The following is a 15,562-nucleotide window of genomic DNA, read 5'->3' on the forward strand; positions in this document are numbered from 1 at the left end:
ATACTTTTAATAAACACGAGAGAAGGAATGCCGATCGCTTGATACCCTTCGAAGATTTTCGAATGTGTGAAAACTGCTAGCGAAGAATTTTGAAATTCTATTTGACAAATACTTTTAATAAACACGGGAGAAGGAATGCCGATCGCTTGATATCCTTCGAAGATTTTCGAATGTGTGAAAACTGCTAGCGAAGAATTTTGAAATTCTATTTGACAAATACTTGTAATAAACACGGGAGAAGGAATGCCGATCGCTTGATATCCTTCGAAGATTTTCGAATGTGTGAAAACTGCTAGCGAAGAATTTTGAAATTCTATTTGACAAATACTTGTAATAAACACGGGAGAAGGAATGCCGATCGCTTGATATCCTTCGAAGATTTTCGAATGTGTGAAAACTGCTAGCGAAGGATTTTGAAATTCTATTTGACAAATACTTGTAATAAACACGGGAGAAGGAATGCCGATCGCTTGATATCCTTCGAAGATTTTCGAATGTGTAAAAACTGCTAGCGAAGAATTTTGAAATTCTATTTGACAAATACTTGTAATAAACACGGGAGAAGGAATGCCGATCGCTTGATATCCTTCGAAGATTTTCGAATGTGTGAAAACTGGAATTTTGAACATCGGAAAGCCATATCTTTAACAAAGACTTGTATTAGAAACGGGAGAATTTGTTTGGGGAAGTAATGCCGATCGCTTGATATTCTTCGATGATTTTCGAATGTGCGAAAACTGCTAGCGAAGAATTTTGAACCGCGGGAATCCATTTATTTGACAAAGCAAAGACTTGTACTAAACACGGGAGAATAAGTTTGAGGTGGGAATGCCGATCGCTTGATATTCTACAAAACCCGAAAAGAAGGCATTTATAGTAGAGCATGTTGTCGCTGACTCATGTATTCGAACACAAACGACTACTACTAACAGTTTTCACACATTCGAAAATCTTCGAAGAATATCAAGCGATCAGCATTCCTTCCTCAAACTAATTCTCCCGTGTCTAATACAAGTTTTTGTCAAATAAATGGCTTCCCAGTGTTCAAAAGGATTGGCTAGCAGTTTTCACACAATCGAAAATCTTCGAATAATATCAAGCGATCGGCATTCCCTCCTCAAACTAATTCTCCCGTGTTTAGTACAAGTCTTTGCTTTGTCAAATAATGGCTTCCCGCTGTTCAAAAGTCTTCGCTAGCAGTCTCACACATTCGAAAATCTTCGAAGAATATCAAGCGATCGGCATTCCTTTCTCAAACTAATTCTCATGTGTTTATTACATGTCTTTGTCAAATAAATGGCTTCCCGCTGTTATTAAGTCTTCGCTAGCAGTTTTCACACATTTCGAAAATCTTCGAATAATATCAAGCGATCGATCGGCGTTCCTTCCTCAAACTAATTATCCTGTGTTTATTGCATGTCTTTGTCAAATAATGGCTTCCCGCTGTTATTAAGTCTACGCTAGCAGTTTTCACACATTTCGAAAATCTTCGAAGAAAATCAAGCGATCGGCATTCCCTCCTCAAACTAATTCTCCCGTGTTTAGTACAAGTCTTTGCTTTGTCAAATAAATGGCTTCCCGCTTTTCAAAGTATTCGCTAGCAGTTAACACACATTCGACAATCTTCGAAGAATATCAAGAGATCGGCATTCCCTCCTCAAACTAATTCTCATGTGTTTATTACATGTCTTTGTCAAATAAATGGCTTCCCGCTGTTATTAAGTCTTCGCTAGCAGTTTTCACACATTTCGAAAATCTTCGAATAATATCAAGCGATCGATCGGTGTTTCTTCCTCAAACTAATTCTCCTGTGTTTATTGTATGTCTTTGTCAAATAATGGCTTCCCGCTGTTATTAAGTCTACGCTAGCAGTTTTCTGACACATTTCGAAAATCTTCGAAGAAAATCAAGCGATCGGCATTCCCTCCTCAAACTAATTCTCCCGTGTTTAGTACAAGTCTTTGCTTTGTCAAATAAATGGCTTCCCGCTTTTCAAAGTATTCGCTAGCAGTTAACACACATTCGACAATCTTCGAAGAATATCAACCGATCGGCATTCCCTCCTCAAACTAATTCTCCCGTGTTTAGTACAAGTCTTTGCTTTGACAAATAAATGGCTTCCCGCTGTTTAAAAGTATTCGCTAGCAGTTAACACACATTCGAAAATCTTCAAGGAATATCAAGCGATCGGCATTCATTCCCCAAACTTATATTCTGTCTAATACAAGTCTTTGTCAAATAAATGGCTTTTCGCTGTTCCAGCTGTTATTAAGCCCTGGATCACACGTTACCGTTCGTCAAACCGTTTATTTTGCATCTGTTCGCGAACAGCGTGTTCGCGAACAGTCTATATGTTCGCGAATTTCGCGAACGTCGTTCGCGAATTTCGCGAACACTGTTCGCGAATTTCGCGAATTTCGCGAACGTTGTTCGCGAACAGTGTCCCTATGTTCGTGAGCGGTACTGTACATCAAAGGGTGTTGTTTCAATGGGTGATACCTCCAGTAGGTGTTGTTTCAATGGGTGATACCTCAGAGGGTGTTGTTTTAATGGGTGATACCTCAGAGGGTGTTGTTTTAATGGGTGATACCTCAGTGTGTGTCCTCTCAACGGGTGATACGTCAGTGTGTGCCGTTTCAATAGGTGATACCTCCGGTGGGTCTTGTTTCAATGGGTGATACGTCAGTGCGTGTTGTTTTAATGGGTGATACCTCAGAGTGCGTTGTCTTAATGGGTGATACCTCAGAGGGTGTTGTTTCAATGGGTGATACCTCAGAGGGTGTTGTTTCAATGGGTGATACCTCAGAGGGTGTTGTTTTAATGGGTGATACCTCAGAGTGTGTTGTTTCAATAGGTGATACCTCAGAGGGTGTTGTTTCAATAGGTGATACCTCAGAGTGCGTTGTTTCAATGGGTGATACCACAGAGTGCGTTGTTTCAATGGGTGATACCTCAGAGGGTGTTGTTTCAATAGGTGATACCTCCAGTGGGTGTTGTTTTAATGGGTGATACCTCAGAGTGTGTTGTTTCAATAGGTGATACCTCAGAGGGTGTTGTTTCAAAGGGTGATACCTCAGAGGGTGTTGTTTTAATGGGTGATACCTCAGAGTGTGTTGTTTCAATAGGTGATACCTCAGAGTGTGTTGTTTCAATGGGTGATACCTCAGAGGGTGTTGTTTCAATAGGTGATACCTCAGAGGGTGTTGTTTCAATGGGTGATACCACAGAGTGCGTTGTTTCAATGGGTGATACCTCAGAGGGTGTTGTTTTAATGGGTGATACCTCAGAGTGTGTTGTTTCAATAGGTGATACCTCCAGTGGGTGTTGTTTTAATGGGTGATACCTCAGAGTGTGTTGTTTCAATAGGTGATACCTCAGAGGGTGTTGTTTCAAAGGGTGATACCTCAGAGGGTGTTGTTTTAATGGGTGATACCTCAGAGTGTGTTGTTTCAATAGGTGATACCTCAGAGTGTGTTGTTTCAATAGGTGATACCTCAGAGGGTGTTGTTTCAATAGGTGATACCTCAGAGTGTGTTGTTTCAATGGGTGATACCTCAGAGTACGTTGTTTTAATGAGTGATACCTCAGAGGGTGTTGTTTCAATGGGTGATACCACAGAGGGTGTTGTTTCAATGGGTGATACCTCAGTGGGTGTCCTCTCAACGGGTGATACGTCAGTGTGTCGTTTCAATAGGTGATACCTCCAGTAGGTGTTGTTTCAATGGGTGATACCTCAGAGGGTGTTGTTTTAATGGGTGATACCTCAGAGGGTGTTGTTTTAATGGGTGATACCTCAGTGTGTGTCCTCTCAACGGGTGATACGTCAGTGTGTGCCGTTTCAATAGGTGATACCTCCGGTGGGTGTTCTTTCAATGGGTGATACGTCAGTGCGTGTTGTTTTAATGGGTGATACCTCAGAGTGCGTTGTCTTAATGGGTGATACCTCAGAGGGTGTTGTTTCAATGGGTGATACCTCAGAGGGTGTTGTTTCAATGGGTGATACGTCAGTATGTGTTGTTTTAATGGGTAATACAGTACCGCTCTCGAACATGTGGACATATGTTCGCGAAATTGTTCGCGAAATTCGCGAACAACGTTTGCGAAATTCGCGAACACTGTTCGCGAAATTCGCGAACAACGTTCGCGAACAGCTGATGTTCGCGAACACAGTGTTCGCGAACAGACCGGGACAAACCGTTTGACAAACGGGAACTCGTACCTCGTAACCGAAGACTTACAGTACTGATACTCACTTAAAATACATACAGGAGTTCTGCAAGCGATTCAAATAAATTGTTCGTGTAAAAGCCAGCTGAGAGCTATGGTTATCGTTAAAATCAGAAACAACAAATTCAGTTATAGTCTGATATGCCTTCAGTTCAATTATTTGTAGACGATCAAGACAAGACACTTTCAAGTTTGAGAAATAAAGACGATAAAGATGGCGGATGAAAGCCAAAGCATGCGAAGGATTCGATCGTGACACAGGCAAAAAAGTTAGTTAGTTTATTCTCAAAAGCTTGCCTCGAAGAGGGAAGGAATGTCGATCGCTTGATATGCTTCGAAGATTGTCGAATGTGACAACTGCTAGCGAATACTTTTGAACAGCGGGAAGCCATTTATTTAACAAATACTTGTATTACACACGGGATAATTAATTTGGGGAAGGAATGCCGATCGCTTGCTTGATATTCTTCGATGATTTTCGAATGTGTGAAAACTGCTAGAGAAGAATTTTGAAATTCTATTTGACAAATACTTTTAATAAACACGAGAGAAGGAATGCCGATCGCTTGATACCCTTCGAAGATTTTCGAATGTGTGAAAACTGCTAGCGAAGAATTTTGAAATTCTATTTGACAAATACTTTTAATAAACACGGGAGAAGGAATGCCGATCGCTTGATATCCTTCGAAGATTTTCGAATGTGTGAAAACTGCTAGCGAAGAATTTTGAAATTCTATTTGACAAATACTTGTAATAAACACGGGAGAAGGAATGCCGATCGCTTGATATCCTTCGAAGATTTTCGAATGTGTGAAAACTGCTAGCGAAGAATTTTGAAATTCTATTTGACAAATACTTGTAATAAACACGGGAGAAGGAATGCCGATCGCTTGATATCCTTCGAAGATTTTCGAATGTGTGAAAACTGCTAGCGAAGGATTTTGAAATTCTATTTGACAAATACTTGTAATAAACACGGGAGAAGGAATGCCGATCGCTTGATATCCTTCGAAGATTTTCGAATGTGTAAAAACTGCTAGCGAAGAATTTTGAAATTCTATTTGACAAATACTTGTAATAAACACGGGAGAAGGAATGCCGATCGCTTGATATCCTTCGAAGATTTTCGAATGTGTGAAAACTGGAATTTTGAACATCGGAAAGCCATATCTTTAACAAAGACTTGTATTAGAAACGGGAGAATTTGTTTGGGGAAGTAATGCCGATCGCTTGATATTCTTCGATGATTTTCGAATGTGCGAAAACTGCTAGCGAAGAATTTTGAACCGCGGGAATCCATTTATTTGACAAAGCAAAGACTTGTACTAAACACGGGAGAATAAGTTTGAGGTGGGAATGCCGATCGCTTGATATTCTACAAAACCCGAAAAGAAGGCATTTATAGTAGAGCATGTTGTCGCTGACTCATGTATTCGAACACAAACGACTACTACTAACAGTTTTCACACATTCGAAAATCTTCGAAGAATATCAAGCGATCAGCATTCCTTCCTCAAACTAATTCTCCCGTGTCTAATACAAGTTTTTGTCAAATAAATGGCTTCCCAGTGTTCAAAAGGATTGGCTAGCAGTTTTCACACAATCGAAAATCTTCGAATAATATCAAGCGATCGGCATTCCCTCCTCAAACTAATTCTCCCGTGTTTAGTACAAGTCTTTGCTTTGTCAAATAATGGCTTCCCGCTGTTCAAAAGTCTTCGCTAGCAGTCTCACACTTTCGAAAATCTTCGAAGAATATCAAGCGATCGGCATTCCTTTCTCAAACTAATTCTCATGTGTTTATTACATGTCTTTGTCAAATAAATGGCTTCCCGCTGTTATTAAGTCTTCGCTAGCAGTTTTCACACATTTCGAAAATCTTCGAATAATATCAAGCGATCGATCGGCGTTCCTTCCTCAAACTAATTATCCTGTGTTTATTGCATGTCTTTGTCAAACAATGGCTTCCCGCTGTTATTAAGTCTACGCTAGCAGTTTTCACACATTTCGAAAATCTTCGAAGAAAATCAAGCGATCGGCATTCCCTCCTCAAACTAATTCTCCCGTGTTTAGTACAAGTCTTTGCTTTGTCAAATAAATGGCTTCCCGCTTTTTAAAGTATTCGCTAGCAGTTAACACACATTCGACAATCTTCGAAGAATATCAAGAGATCGGCATTCCCTCCTCAAACTAATTCTCATGTGTTTATTACATGTCTTTGTCAAATAAATGGCTTCCCGCTGTTATTAAGTCTTCGCTAGCAGTTTTCACACATTTCGAAAATCTTCGAATAATATCAAGCGATCGATCGGTGTTTCTTCCTCAAACTAATTCTCCTGTGTTTATTGTATGTCTTTGTCAAATAATGGCTTCCCGCTGTTATTAAGTCTACGCTAGCAGTTTTCTGACACATTTCGAAAATCTTCGAAGAAAATCAAGCGATCGGCATTCCCTCCTCAAACTAATTCTCCCGTGTTTAGTACAAGTCTTTGCTTTGTCAAATAAATGGCTTCCCGCTTTTCAAAGTATTCGCTAGCAGTTAACACACATTCGACAATCTTCGAAGAATATCAACCGATCGGCATTCCCTCCTCAAACTAATTCTCCCGTGTTTAGTACAAGTCTTTGCTTTGACAAATAAATGGCTTCCCGCTGTTTAAAAGTATTCGCTAGCAGTTAACACACATTCGAAAATCTTCAAGGAATATCAAGCGATCGGCATTCATTCCCCAAACTTATATTCTGTCTAATACAAGTCTTTGTCAAATAAATGGCTTTTCGCTGTTCCAGCTGTTATTAAGCCCTGGATCACACGTTACCGTTCGTCAAACCGTTTATTTTGCATCTGTTCGCGAACAGCGTGTTCGCGAACAGTCTATATGTTCGCGAATTTCGCGAACGTTGTTCGCGAACAGTGTCCCTATGTTCGTGAGCGGTACTGTACATCAAAGGGTGTTGTTTCAATGGGTGATACCTCCAGTAGGTGTTGTTTCAATGGGTGATACCTCAGAGGGTGTTGTTTTAATGGGTGATACCTCAGAGGGTGTTGTTTTAATGGGTGATACCTCAGTGTGTGTCCTCTCAACGGGTGATACGTCAGTGTGTGCCGTTTCAATAGGTGATACCTCCGGTGGGTCTTGTTTCAATGGGTGATACGTCAGTGCGTGTTGTTTTAATGGGTGATACCTCAGAGTGCGTTGTCTTAATGGGTGATACCTCAGAGGGTGTTGTTTCAATGGGTGATACCTCAGAGGGTGTTGTTTCAATGGGTGATACCTCAGAGGGTGTTGTTTTAATGGGTGATACCTCAGAGTGTGTTGTTTCAATAGGTGATACCTCAGAGGGTGTTGTTTCAATAGGTGATACCTCAGAGTGCGTTGTTTCAATGGGTGATACCACAGAGTGCGTTGTTTCAATGGGTGATACCTCAGAGGATGTTGTTTCAATAGGTGATACCTCCAGTGGGTGTTGTTTTAATGGGTGATACCTCAGAGTGTGTTGTTTCAATAGGTGATACCTCAGAGGGTGTTGTTTCAAAGGGTGATACCTCAGAGGGTGTTGTTTTAATGGGTGATACCTCAGAGTGTGTTGTTTCAATAGGTGATACCTCAGAGTGTGTTGTTTCAATGGGTGATACCTCAGAGGGTGTTGTTTCAATAGGTGATACCTCAGAGGGTGTTGTTTCAATGGGTGATACCACAGAGTGCGTTGTTTCAATGGGTGATACCTCAGAGGGTGTTGTTTTAATGGGTGATACCTCAGAGTGTGTTGTTTCAATAGGTGATACCTCAGAGGGTGTTGTTTCAATAGGTGATACCTCAGAGTGCGTTGTTTCAATGGGTGATACCACAGAGTGCGTTGTTTCAATGGGTGATACCTCAGAGGGTGTTGTTTCAATAGGTGATACCTCCAGTGGGTGTTGTTTTAATGGGTGATACCTCAGAGGGTGTTGTTTTAATGGGTGATACCTCAGAGTGTGTTGTTTCAATAGGTGATACCTCAGAGGGTGTTGTTTCAATAGGTGATACCTCAGAGTGCGTTGTTTCAATGGGTGATACCACAGAGTGCGTTGTTTCAATGGGTGATACCTCAGAGGGTGTTGTTTCAATAGGTGATACCTCCAGTGGGTGTTGTTTTAATGGGTGACACCTCAGAGTGTGTTGTTTCAATAGGTGATACCTCAGAGGGTGTTGTTTCAAAGGGTGATACCTCAGAGGGTGTTGTTTTAATGGGTGATACCTCAGAGTGTGTTGTTTCAATAGGTGATACCTCAGAGTGTGTTGTTTCAATGGGTGATACCTCAGAGGGTGTTGTTGCAATAGGTGATACCTCAGAGGGTGTTGTTTCAATGGGTGATACCACAGAGTGCGTTGTTTCAATGGGTGATACCTCAGAGGGTGTTGTTTTAATGGGTGATACCTCAGAGTGTGTTGTTTCAATAGGTGATACCTCAGAGGGTGTTGTTTCAATAGGTGATACCTCAGAGTGCGTTGTTTCAATGGGTGATACCACAGAGTGCGTTGTTTCAATGGGTGATACCTCAGAGGGTGTTGTTTCAATAGGTGATACCTCCAGTGGGTGTTGTTTTAATGGGTGATACCTCAGAGTGTGTTGTTTCAATAGGTGATACCTCAGAGGGTGTTGTTTCAAAGGGTGATACCTCAGAGGGTGTTGTTTTAATGGGTGATACCTCAGAGTGTGTTGTTTCAATAGGTGATACCTCAGAGTGTGTTGTTTCAATGGGTGATACCTCAGTGTGTGTTGTTTCAATAGGTGATACCTCAGAATGCGTTGTTTTAATGGGTGATACCTCAGAGGGTGTTGTTTTAATGGGTGATACCTCAGAGTGTGTTGTTTCAATAGGTGATACCTCAGAGGGTGTTGTTTCAATAGGTGATACCTCAGTGTGTTGTTTCAATGGGTGATACCTCAGAGTACGTTGTTTTAATGAGTGATACCTCAGAGGGTGTTGTTTCAATGGGTGATACCTCAGAGGGTGTTGTTTCAATGGGTGATACCTCAGAGGGTGTTGTTTCAATGGGTGATACCTCCAGTGGGTGTTGTTTTAATGGGTGATACCTCAGAGTGCGTTGTTTTAGTGGGTGATACCTCAGAGGGTGTTGTTTCAATGGGTGATACCTCCAGTGGGTGTTGTTTTAATGGGTGATACCTCAGAGTGTGTTGTTTCAATAGGTGATACCTCAGAGGGTGTTGTTTCAATAGGTGATACCTCAGAGGGTGTTGTTTCAATAGGTGATACCTCAGAGGGTGTTGTTTCAATAGGTGATACCTCAGAGGGTGTTGTTTTAATGGGTGATACCTCAGAGGGTGTTGTTTCAATGGGTGATACCTCAGAGGGTGTTATTATAATGGGTGATACCTCAGTGTGTGTTGTTTTAATGGGTGATACCTCAGAGGGTGTTGTTTTAATGGGTGATACCTCAGAGGGTGTTGTTTTAATGGGTGATACCTCAGAGTGTGTTGTTTCAATGGGTGATACCTCAGAGTACGTTGTTTTAATGAGTGATACCTCAGAGGGTGTTGTTTCAATGGGTGATACCTCAGAGGGTGTTGTTTTAATGGGTGATACCTCAGAGGGTGTTGTTTCAATGGGTGATACCTCAGAGGGCGTTGTTTTAATGGGTGATACCTCAGAGGGTGTTGTTTCAATGGGTGATACCTCAGAGGGTGTTGCTTCTGTGGCTGTTGATTCACTTGCCGATTCACTTTCTTCAGCTGTAAGAAAAGGGTAATTGGCATTTGAAATAAATCACCAACAACAAATATGAAACTTAACCTGTATTGTATCTGTAATACTCAATTGGTTTCCTTTGCTTGACATCAACATACCTGTACCTTATAACTACTGCATGTATCATTCATACATATACAAACTGCAAACACTCTTCAGCGAACCACCCAGGAAAGTTTCAAACTGCCAGCTAGCTAGCTCTATTTACAAATATTGGTCATTTCAGTTCAAGGAAAAAGTGGGTTTCTACCTGACAATAACATGCAATAAATTCAGTCTGGTTGCAAAAAACAAATTATAAATATACTTAATGCTTTTGTTTTACCTTTTTTTCTTACAACCTCTTGTTGGTTTTCCTCAACATCCATTGCTACATTAGCTGGAGTATCTTCTGCATTCATCACAAGAGTAACCTCTGGTTTGGTAAGATGTTTTGGAAGAGCGCCAGCCTTTTCTAGGTAGCTCAGGATCTTCTCAACACATTTCCTGGAACTTTTGGCTCTCTTCGCAACCTCTTCCTTAACCTGTCCCGAGCTGACCTGGGACAGGGTCTCTAGGTAGGACTGGGCTGTCTCATTTTGGTCACTCAACTCTTCCGGCACACAGCCTTCATATCTTTGCAGAAGAGTTGTTACATCCTCATCAAGCTGAAATATGTTACGAATATTGCTCTATGAAAGGCAGTGCATTTTAGATGCATACAAATGATGAATCAACTGATTTACTGTGTGTTTGCTTATGTAACTGATAAGTGACTAAAATTAAGTTTTATGATATTGTATTGTTTGAAAATTCAAATTCAAAGAAACAACCCAAAAAACCCAAAGACGCCAATTAGCAAGTAAAGTGCTAAAACAACTAGAAAGAAAAAGCTCTGCTAGCGTTTTACTTTTTGTTCGTAACTGTAACAACTTGAATTGAACTGGACCACAGAAGATTACTAGTTGGTATATGCATACACATGCTCAACCCACATGGAAGATTTTTCTGACAAACCTACTGTATCTCACAGAAAGCCTGTCTTGCGGAACGCTTGCACCCCTTCCCGGTAATACTCGCACCCATTTCCTGGGTTAACTAAGCTCTAAGGTAAGTTTTCACGTGAGTAGTCACATATAACTGTGGTATATACTTTAACTGTGGTATATAACTTTGGTATATAATTATAGCATAACTATGGTATAACTATAGCATACCTACAGTATGGTGTATAACTATGGTATAACAATGTTATAACTATGGCATAACTATGGTAACTATGAAATACCCATGCGCGTAGCCTTGGTTTAACTATGGTGTAACTGTGGTGTAACTATGAAATACCCATGGCGTAGCCATGGTTTAACTATGGTGTAACTGTGGTGTAACTATGATATAGCTAAGGTATAACCATGGTATGTAACTATTATGGAAACAATGACTGTATTTGTGTTCTGTTTGTATGTTAACTGTTAACTGTTTGTATGTTAACTGCCAATTAAATGACCTGTGTTTACATGTTTTAAAACAGTATTGAGTCCTTGGCAAAGGCATGTTGTTTTTTTACCTTTTGTTTTATTTTTGCTAGTCTATGTAAATCGTTCAAAAGTTTGTAGTTCATCAAAATCAAGTTAGTTTTCAATCACACACAGCATAGCTATGGTACAGTACACCATATTTACTTATTATTACAATATCAATTTTTTCAACACTCAGACGGGGCGCTTATTCGGGGAGGGCACTGATTCGAGGGAGGTGCTTATTTAGAAGGGCAAATTTCGCACAAAAGGCTGAAAAATGCTTTGATGCTATTATTTGAGGGAGGCGCTTATTCAAATAAATACGGTAACTATGGAATAACTTTGGTAAAATTATGGCATAACTGGTATAACTATGGTATAATCATTGCATACATGTAACTATAGTACATAACTACTATGGTATAGCTAATGGTATGACCGTGGTATACAAAAATGATATAACTATGGCATAACTACAGTCAGACTGAAAGTGTTTTAATATTTCCCAGCGTGGATTTGGCGTGGGTTCTGCATGCGATCCACACACTTTTACTATGTGGAAAACCAGTGAGGGGAGCCCACTCACTGCGTGAATTTTATTTTGTAATGGAGTTTATTGTGTGGATAGTAATTAAAGTGTACAGTGGTGTGACCGTAATGCAGAATAATGAAACTCAACACAATGCTCGATTACTTAGATAAGTAACAGCTTGCTAACAACAAAATCGAGATTTTGTAGATATTTAAGGAAAAGAAGAGTGTAATCCGTGTTCGAACTAAACAACAACACTTTGCCGAGAAGTCAAGTGCTTGCATGATCAAAACATCGCCAAACCTAGTAGATGATTCTTAGCTAACAATAAACTTACTTATTCGACTGACTTCTGATAACATGCCCAGGCAAACAACATGGCGCTTCGTTGAGCGCTTGAACTGGCGCAAATGATGTTTGTAAACATTGCCAAAACCAGAAGAAACATGAACTTCGAAAACACTTGGTCAGAGGAATGTATTACCATGTATTGTATTGTTTTGATATCATCATCATCTGGCTAAAAAGGTGCATTCAATCTTTTAATGAGCAAAACTTGTGTACAGAGGTGCGTGGGAAAACTGAGTGGACTGAGTGGAATCCACACAAAATCCACCCAGAATCCATTCGCGGAATGTTAAAAAACATTCAGTCTGTACTCTATGACATAACTATGGTGTACAACTATGGTATAACAATGGTATAACTACGGAATAACTATGGTATATAACTAATGGTATAACTATGGTATATATGGTGGAAGTATTTAGTCTTTTATTTAAGTATTTAGTATTTTATCTGGCGTCTGGGATATCAGCAGATCATGTCCAAGGATGAGAAATGGTGCGAAAAATAAACTGTTGGCCGAGAAGCAAAGCTTTGAGGACCATTTCTCATCTGCAGACATTACCGGCCAATATCACTGTGAGCCAAAGAAGGGGTTTATTTATTTGATATCCCAGTGACTACACTGAAAATGCAAAAATATTGTATAAATATCTTCTGCGTGCTGATGTGCACAGGACTGATGCCACGAGCACACGCTGTCATTTTTGCCATTTGCGGAGGTTTAAAATCTATGCAAAAATTTTTTCATTAGAACAAAAACTAAGAGCTGAAAACTTGCATTTCAACTGATGGATTCACAGCTAGAAAATTTTCTTATTGTTCTGCTGAGAGCTGGAATAGAAATTGGAGGTGAGAAATTGAGGCAATAGTTTTCAATTTTGAAAAGTCTTCTGTGCGTACGCTGACGTGCACGGGAATGATGCCATGAGCGCAGGATGTGGTGAAGTTTTTTGTTATTTCTTTTTCTTTCACGTTTCAGGATAAGTTCTTTAAAATTATATTGAAAATTATTCTACAAAAGAAACCAAACATTCTTTCTGCGCCTTCATAGCGTTTTGAAAACCTTGGTGTTTTGACTGCACAAAAATGTTATCAGGACAGATATCACTTTGGCTGGATGTTATCGCCTGATATTCTGTGAAAATGTGCACGTGACTTGTATTGACCAATGAGTGTGGGTGAAAATACATCACTGGGATATAAAACTAGATATGTGCTTGCTTCCTACCTGAATCCAGTGCCTGTTGATAACAGAAAGGATCTCTAGGTCTGAAGTCCGCTGTTCCTTTGCAGAGTTCAACTTCTCATGAAGTCTTTCCTCCTCTGCCTTCATCTCTTCAAGCCTTTCACATAACTTCTTGTTTTGAAACTTGAGAACTTTCATGTTCATCTCATCCTGGTAAAAATAATGATATTCTTTGAACATTAGGGATGCCTATGTACAGTACTACTAAGGCCTGGTTCATATGGCTATGTACAGTACTACTAAGGCCTGGTTCATATGCCTATGTACAGTACTACTAAGGCCCGGTTCATATGGCTATGTACAGTACTACTAAGGCCCGGTTCATATGGCTATGTACAGTACTACTAAGGCCTGGTTCATATGGCTATGTACAGTACTACTAAGGCCTGGTTCATATGGCTATGTACAGTACTACTAAGGCCCGGTTCATATGGCTATGTACAGTACTACTAAGGCCTGGTTCATATGGCTATGTACAGTACTACTAAGGCGCTTCATATGGCTATGTACAGTACTACTAAGGCCCGGTTCATATGGCTATGTACAGTACTACTAAGGCCTGGTTCATATGGCTATGTACAGTACTACTAAGGCCCGGTTCATATGGCTATGTACAGTACTACTAAGGCGCTTCATATGGCTATGTACAGTACCACTAAGGCCTGGTTCATATGGCTATGTACAGTACTACTAAGGCCTGGTTCATATGGCTATGTACAGTACCACTAAGGCCTGGTTCATATGGCTATGTACAGTACTACTAAGGCCTGATTCATATGGCTATGTACAGAACCACTAAGGCCCGGTTCATATGGCTATGTACAGTACTACTAAGGCCTGGTTCATATGGCTATGTACAGTACTACTAAGGCCCGGTTCATATGGCTATGTACAGTACCACTAAGGCCTGGTTCATATGGCTATGTACAGTACCACTAAGGCCTGGTTCATATGGCTATGTACAGTACCACTAAGGCCCGGTTCATATGGCTATGTACAGTACTACTAAGGCCTGGTTCATATGGCTATGTACAGTACCACTAAGGCCTGGTTCATATGGCTATGTACAGTACTACTAAGGCCTGGTTCATATGCCTATGTACAGTACTACTAAGGCCTGGTTCATACATCACACTCCTGCCGCGCCAAATTTAATTGTGGATTGGGCTCCTGAATAGTTCCATATCTGAATTAATTAAGCTCAGCACAGCAGAATTAAGCTTAGCACGGAAGAATCACGTTCGGCACATCATTAAGCATAGCTGCACACACTTTTACTACTTGCAACCTATTGAGCTTGACACAGTTAGTGGGACATCTAAATTAAAGTTGAACCCAATGTATTAAGTTAATGTTGGTGCAAAAAGACAATTAGATTAAGCAAGGCAGGAGCGAAATGTATAAAGCCTAAGTATGACAGACAACCAAATATACAATTTTTCTGTCTTTCTACAACAGCATCACATATATAATAGAATATTTAAATAACGCTAGCATGATTCCCCTTCTCGATTGCCTACCCATATGAACAGGGGACAACATGTTTTATTGGAATCTCTATAAGGTCTATATAACAATAGCACAGGCAAGCTTACCTCGGTTGAACAAGGCCCTGTGATAACAATAGCACAGGCAAGCTTACCTCGGTTGAACAAGGCCCTGTGATAACAATAGCACAGGCAAGCTTACCTCGGTTGAACAAGGCCCTGTGATAACAATAGCACAGGCAAGCTTACCTCGGTTGAACAAGGCCCTGTGATAACAATAGCACAGGCAAGCTTACCTCGGTTGAACAAGGCCCTGTGATAACAATAGCACAGGCAAGCTTACCTCGGTTGAACAAGGCCCTGTGATAACAATAGCACAGGCAAGCTTACCTCGGTTGAACAAGGCCCTGTGATAACAATAGCACAGGCAAGCTTACCTCGGTTGAACAAGGCCCTGTGATAACAATAGCA

The 15,562-nt window shown here is 40.5% G+C and overlaps 1 protein-coding gene across 2 annotated transcripts in view; it reads right to left on the minus strand.

Moving 5' to 3' along the window:
• Nucleotides 1–15,562, minus strand: part of LOC5503417 (E3 ubiquitin-protein ligase BRE1B) — a 59,382-nt gene that overhangs the window by 43,233 nt on the left and 587 nt on the right. Inside the window, exons 2-4 of one of the 2 annotated variants that reach the window (XM_048727200.1) lie at nucleotides 13,587–13,754; nucleotides 10,305–10,626; nucleotides 9,908–9,963 (exon numbers count right to left, since the gene is read on the minus strand). In XM_048727200.1, coding sequence (XP_048583157.1) covers nucleotides 9,908–9,963; nucleotides 10,305–10,626; nucleotides 13,587–13,754 — 546 coding nt within the window. Of the gene's footprint in view, nucleotides 1–9,877; nucleotides 9,964–10,304; nucleotides 10,627–13,586; nucleotides 13,755–15,562 lie in introns of both variants that reach the window. The other variant, XM_048727199.1, reaches the window with a different exon arrangement.

This window comes from Nematostella vectensis, chromosome 4 (genome assembly GCF_932526225.1).
Source record: "Nematostella vectensis chromosome 4, jaNemVect1.1, whole genome shotgun sequence".
Lineage (NCBI taxonomy): Eukaryota > Metazoa > Cnidaria > Anthozoa > Actiniaria > Edwardsiidae > Nematostella > Nematostella vectensis.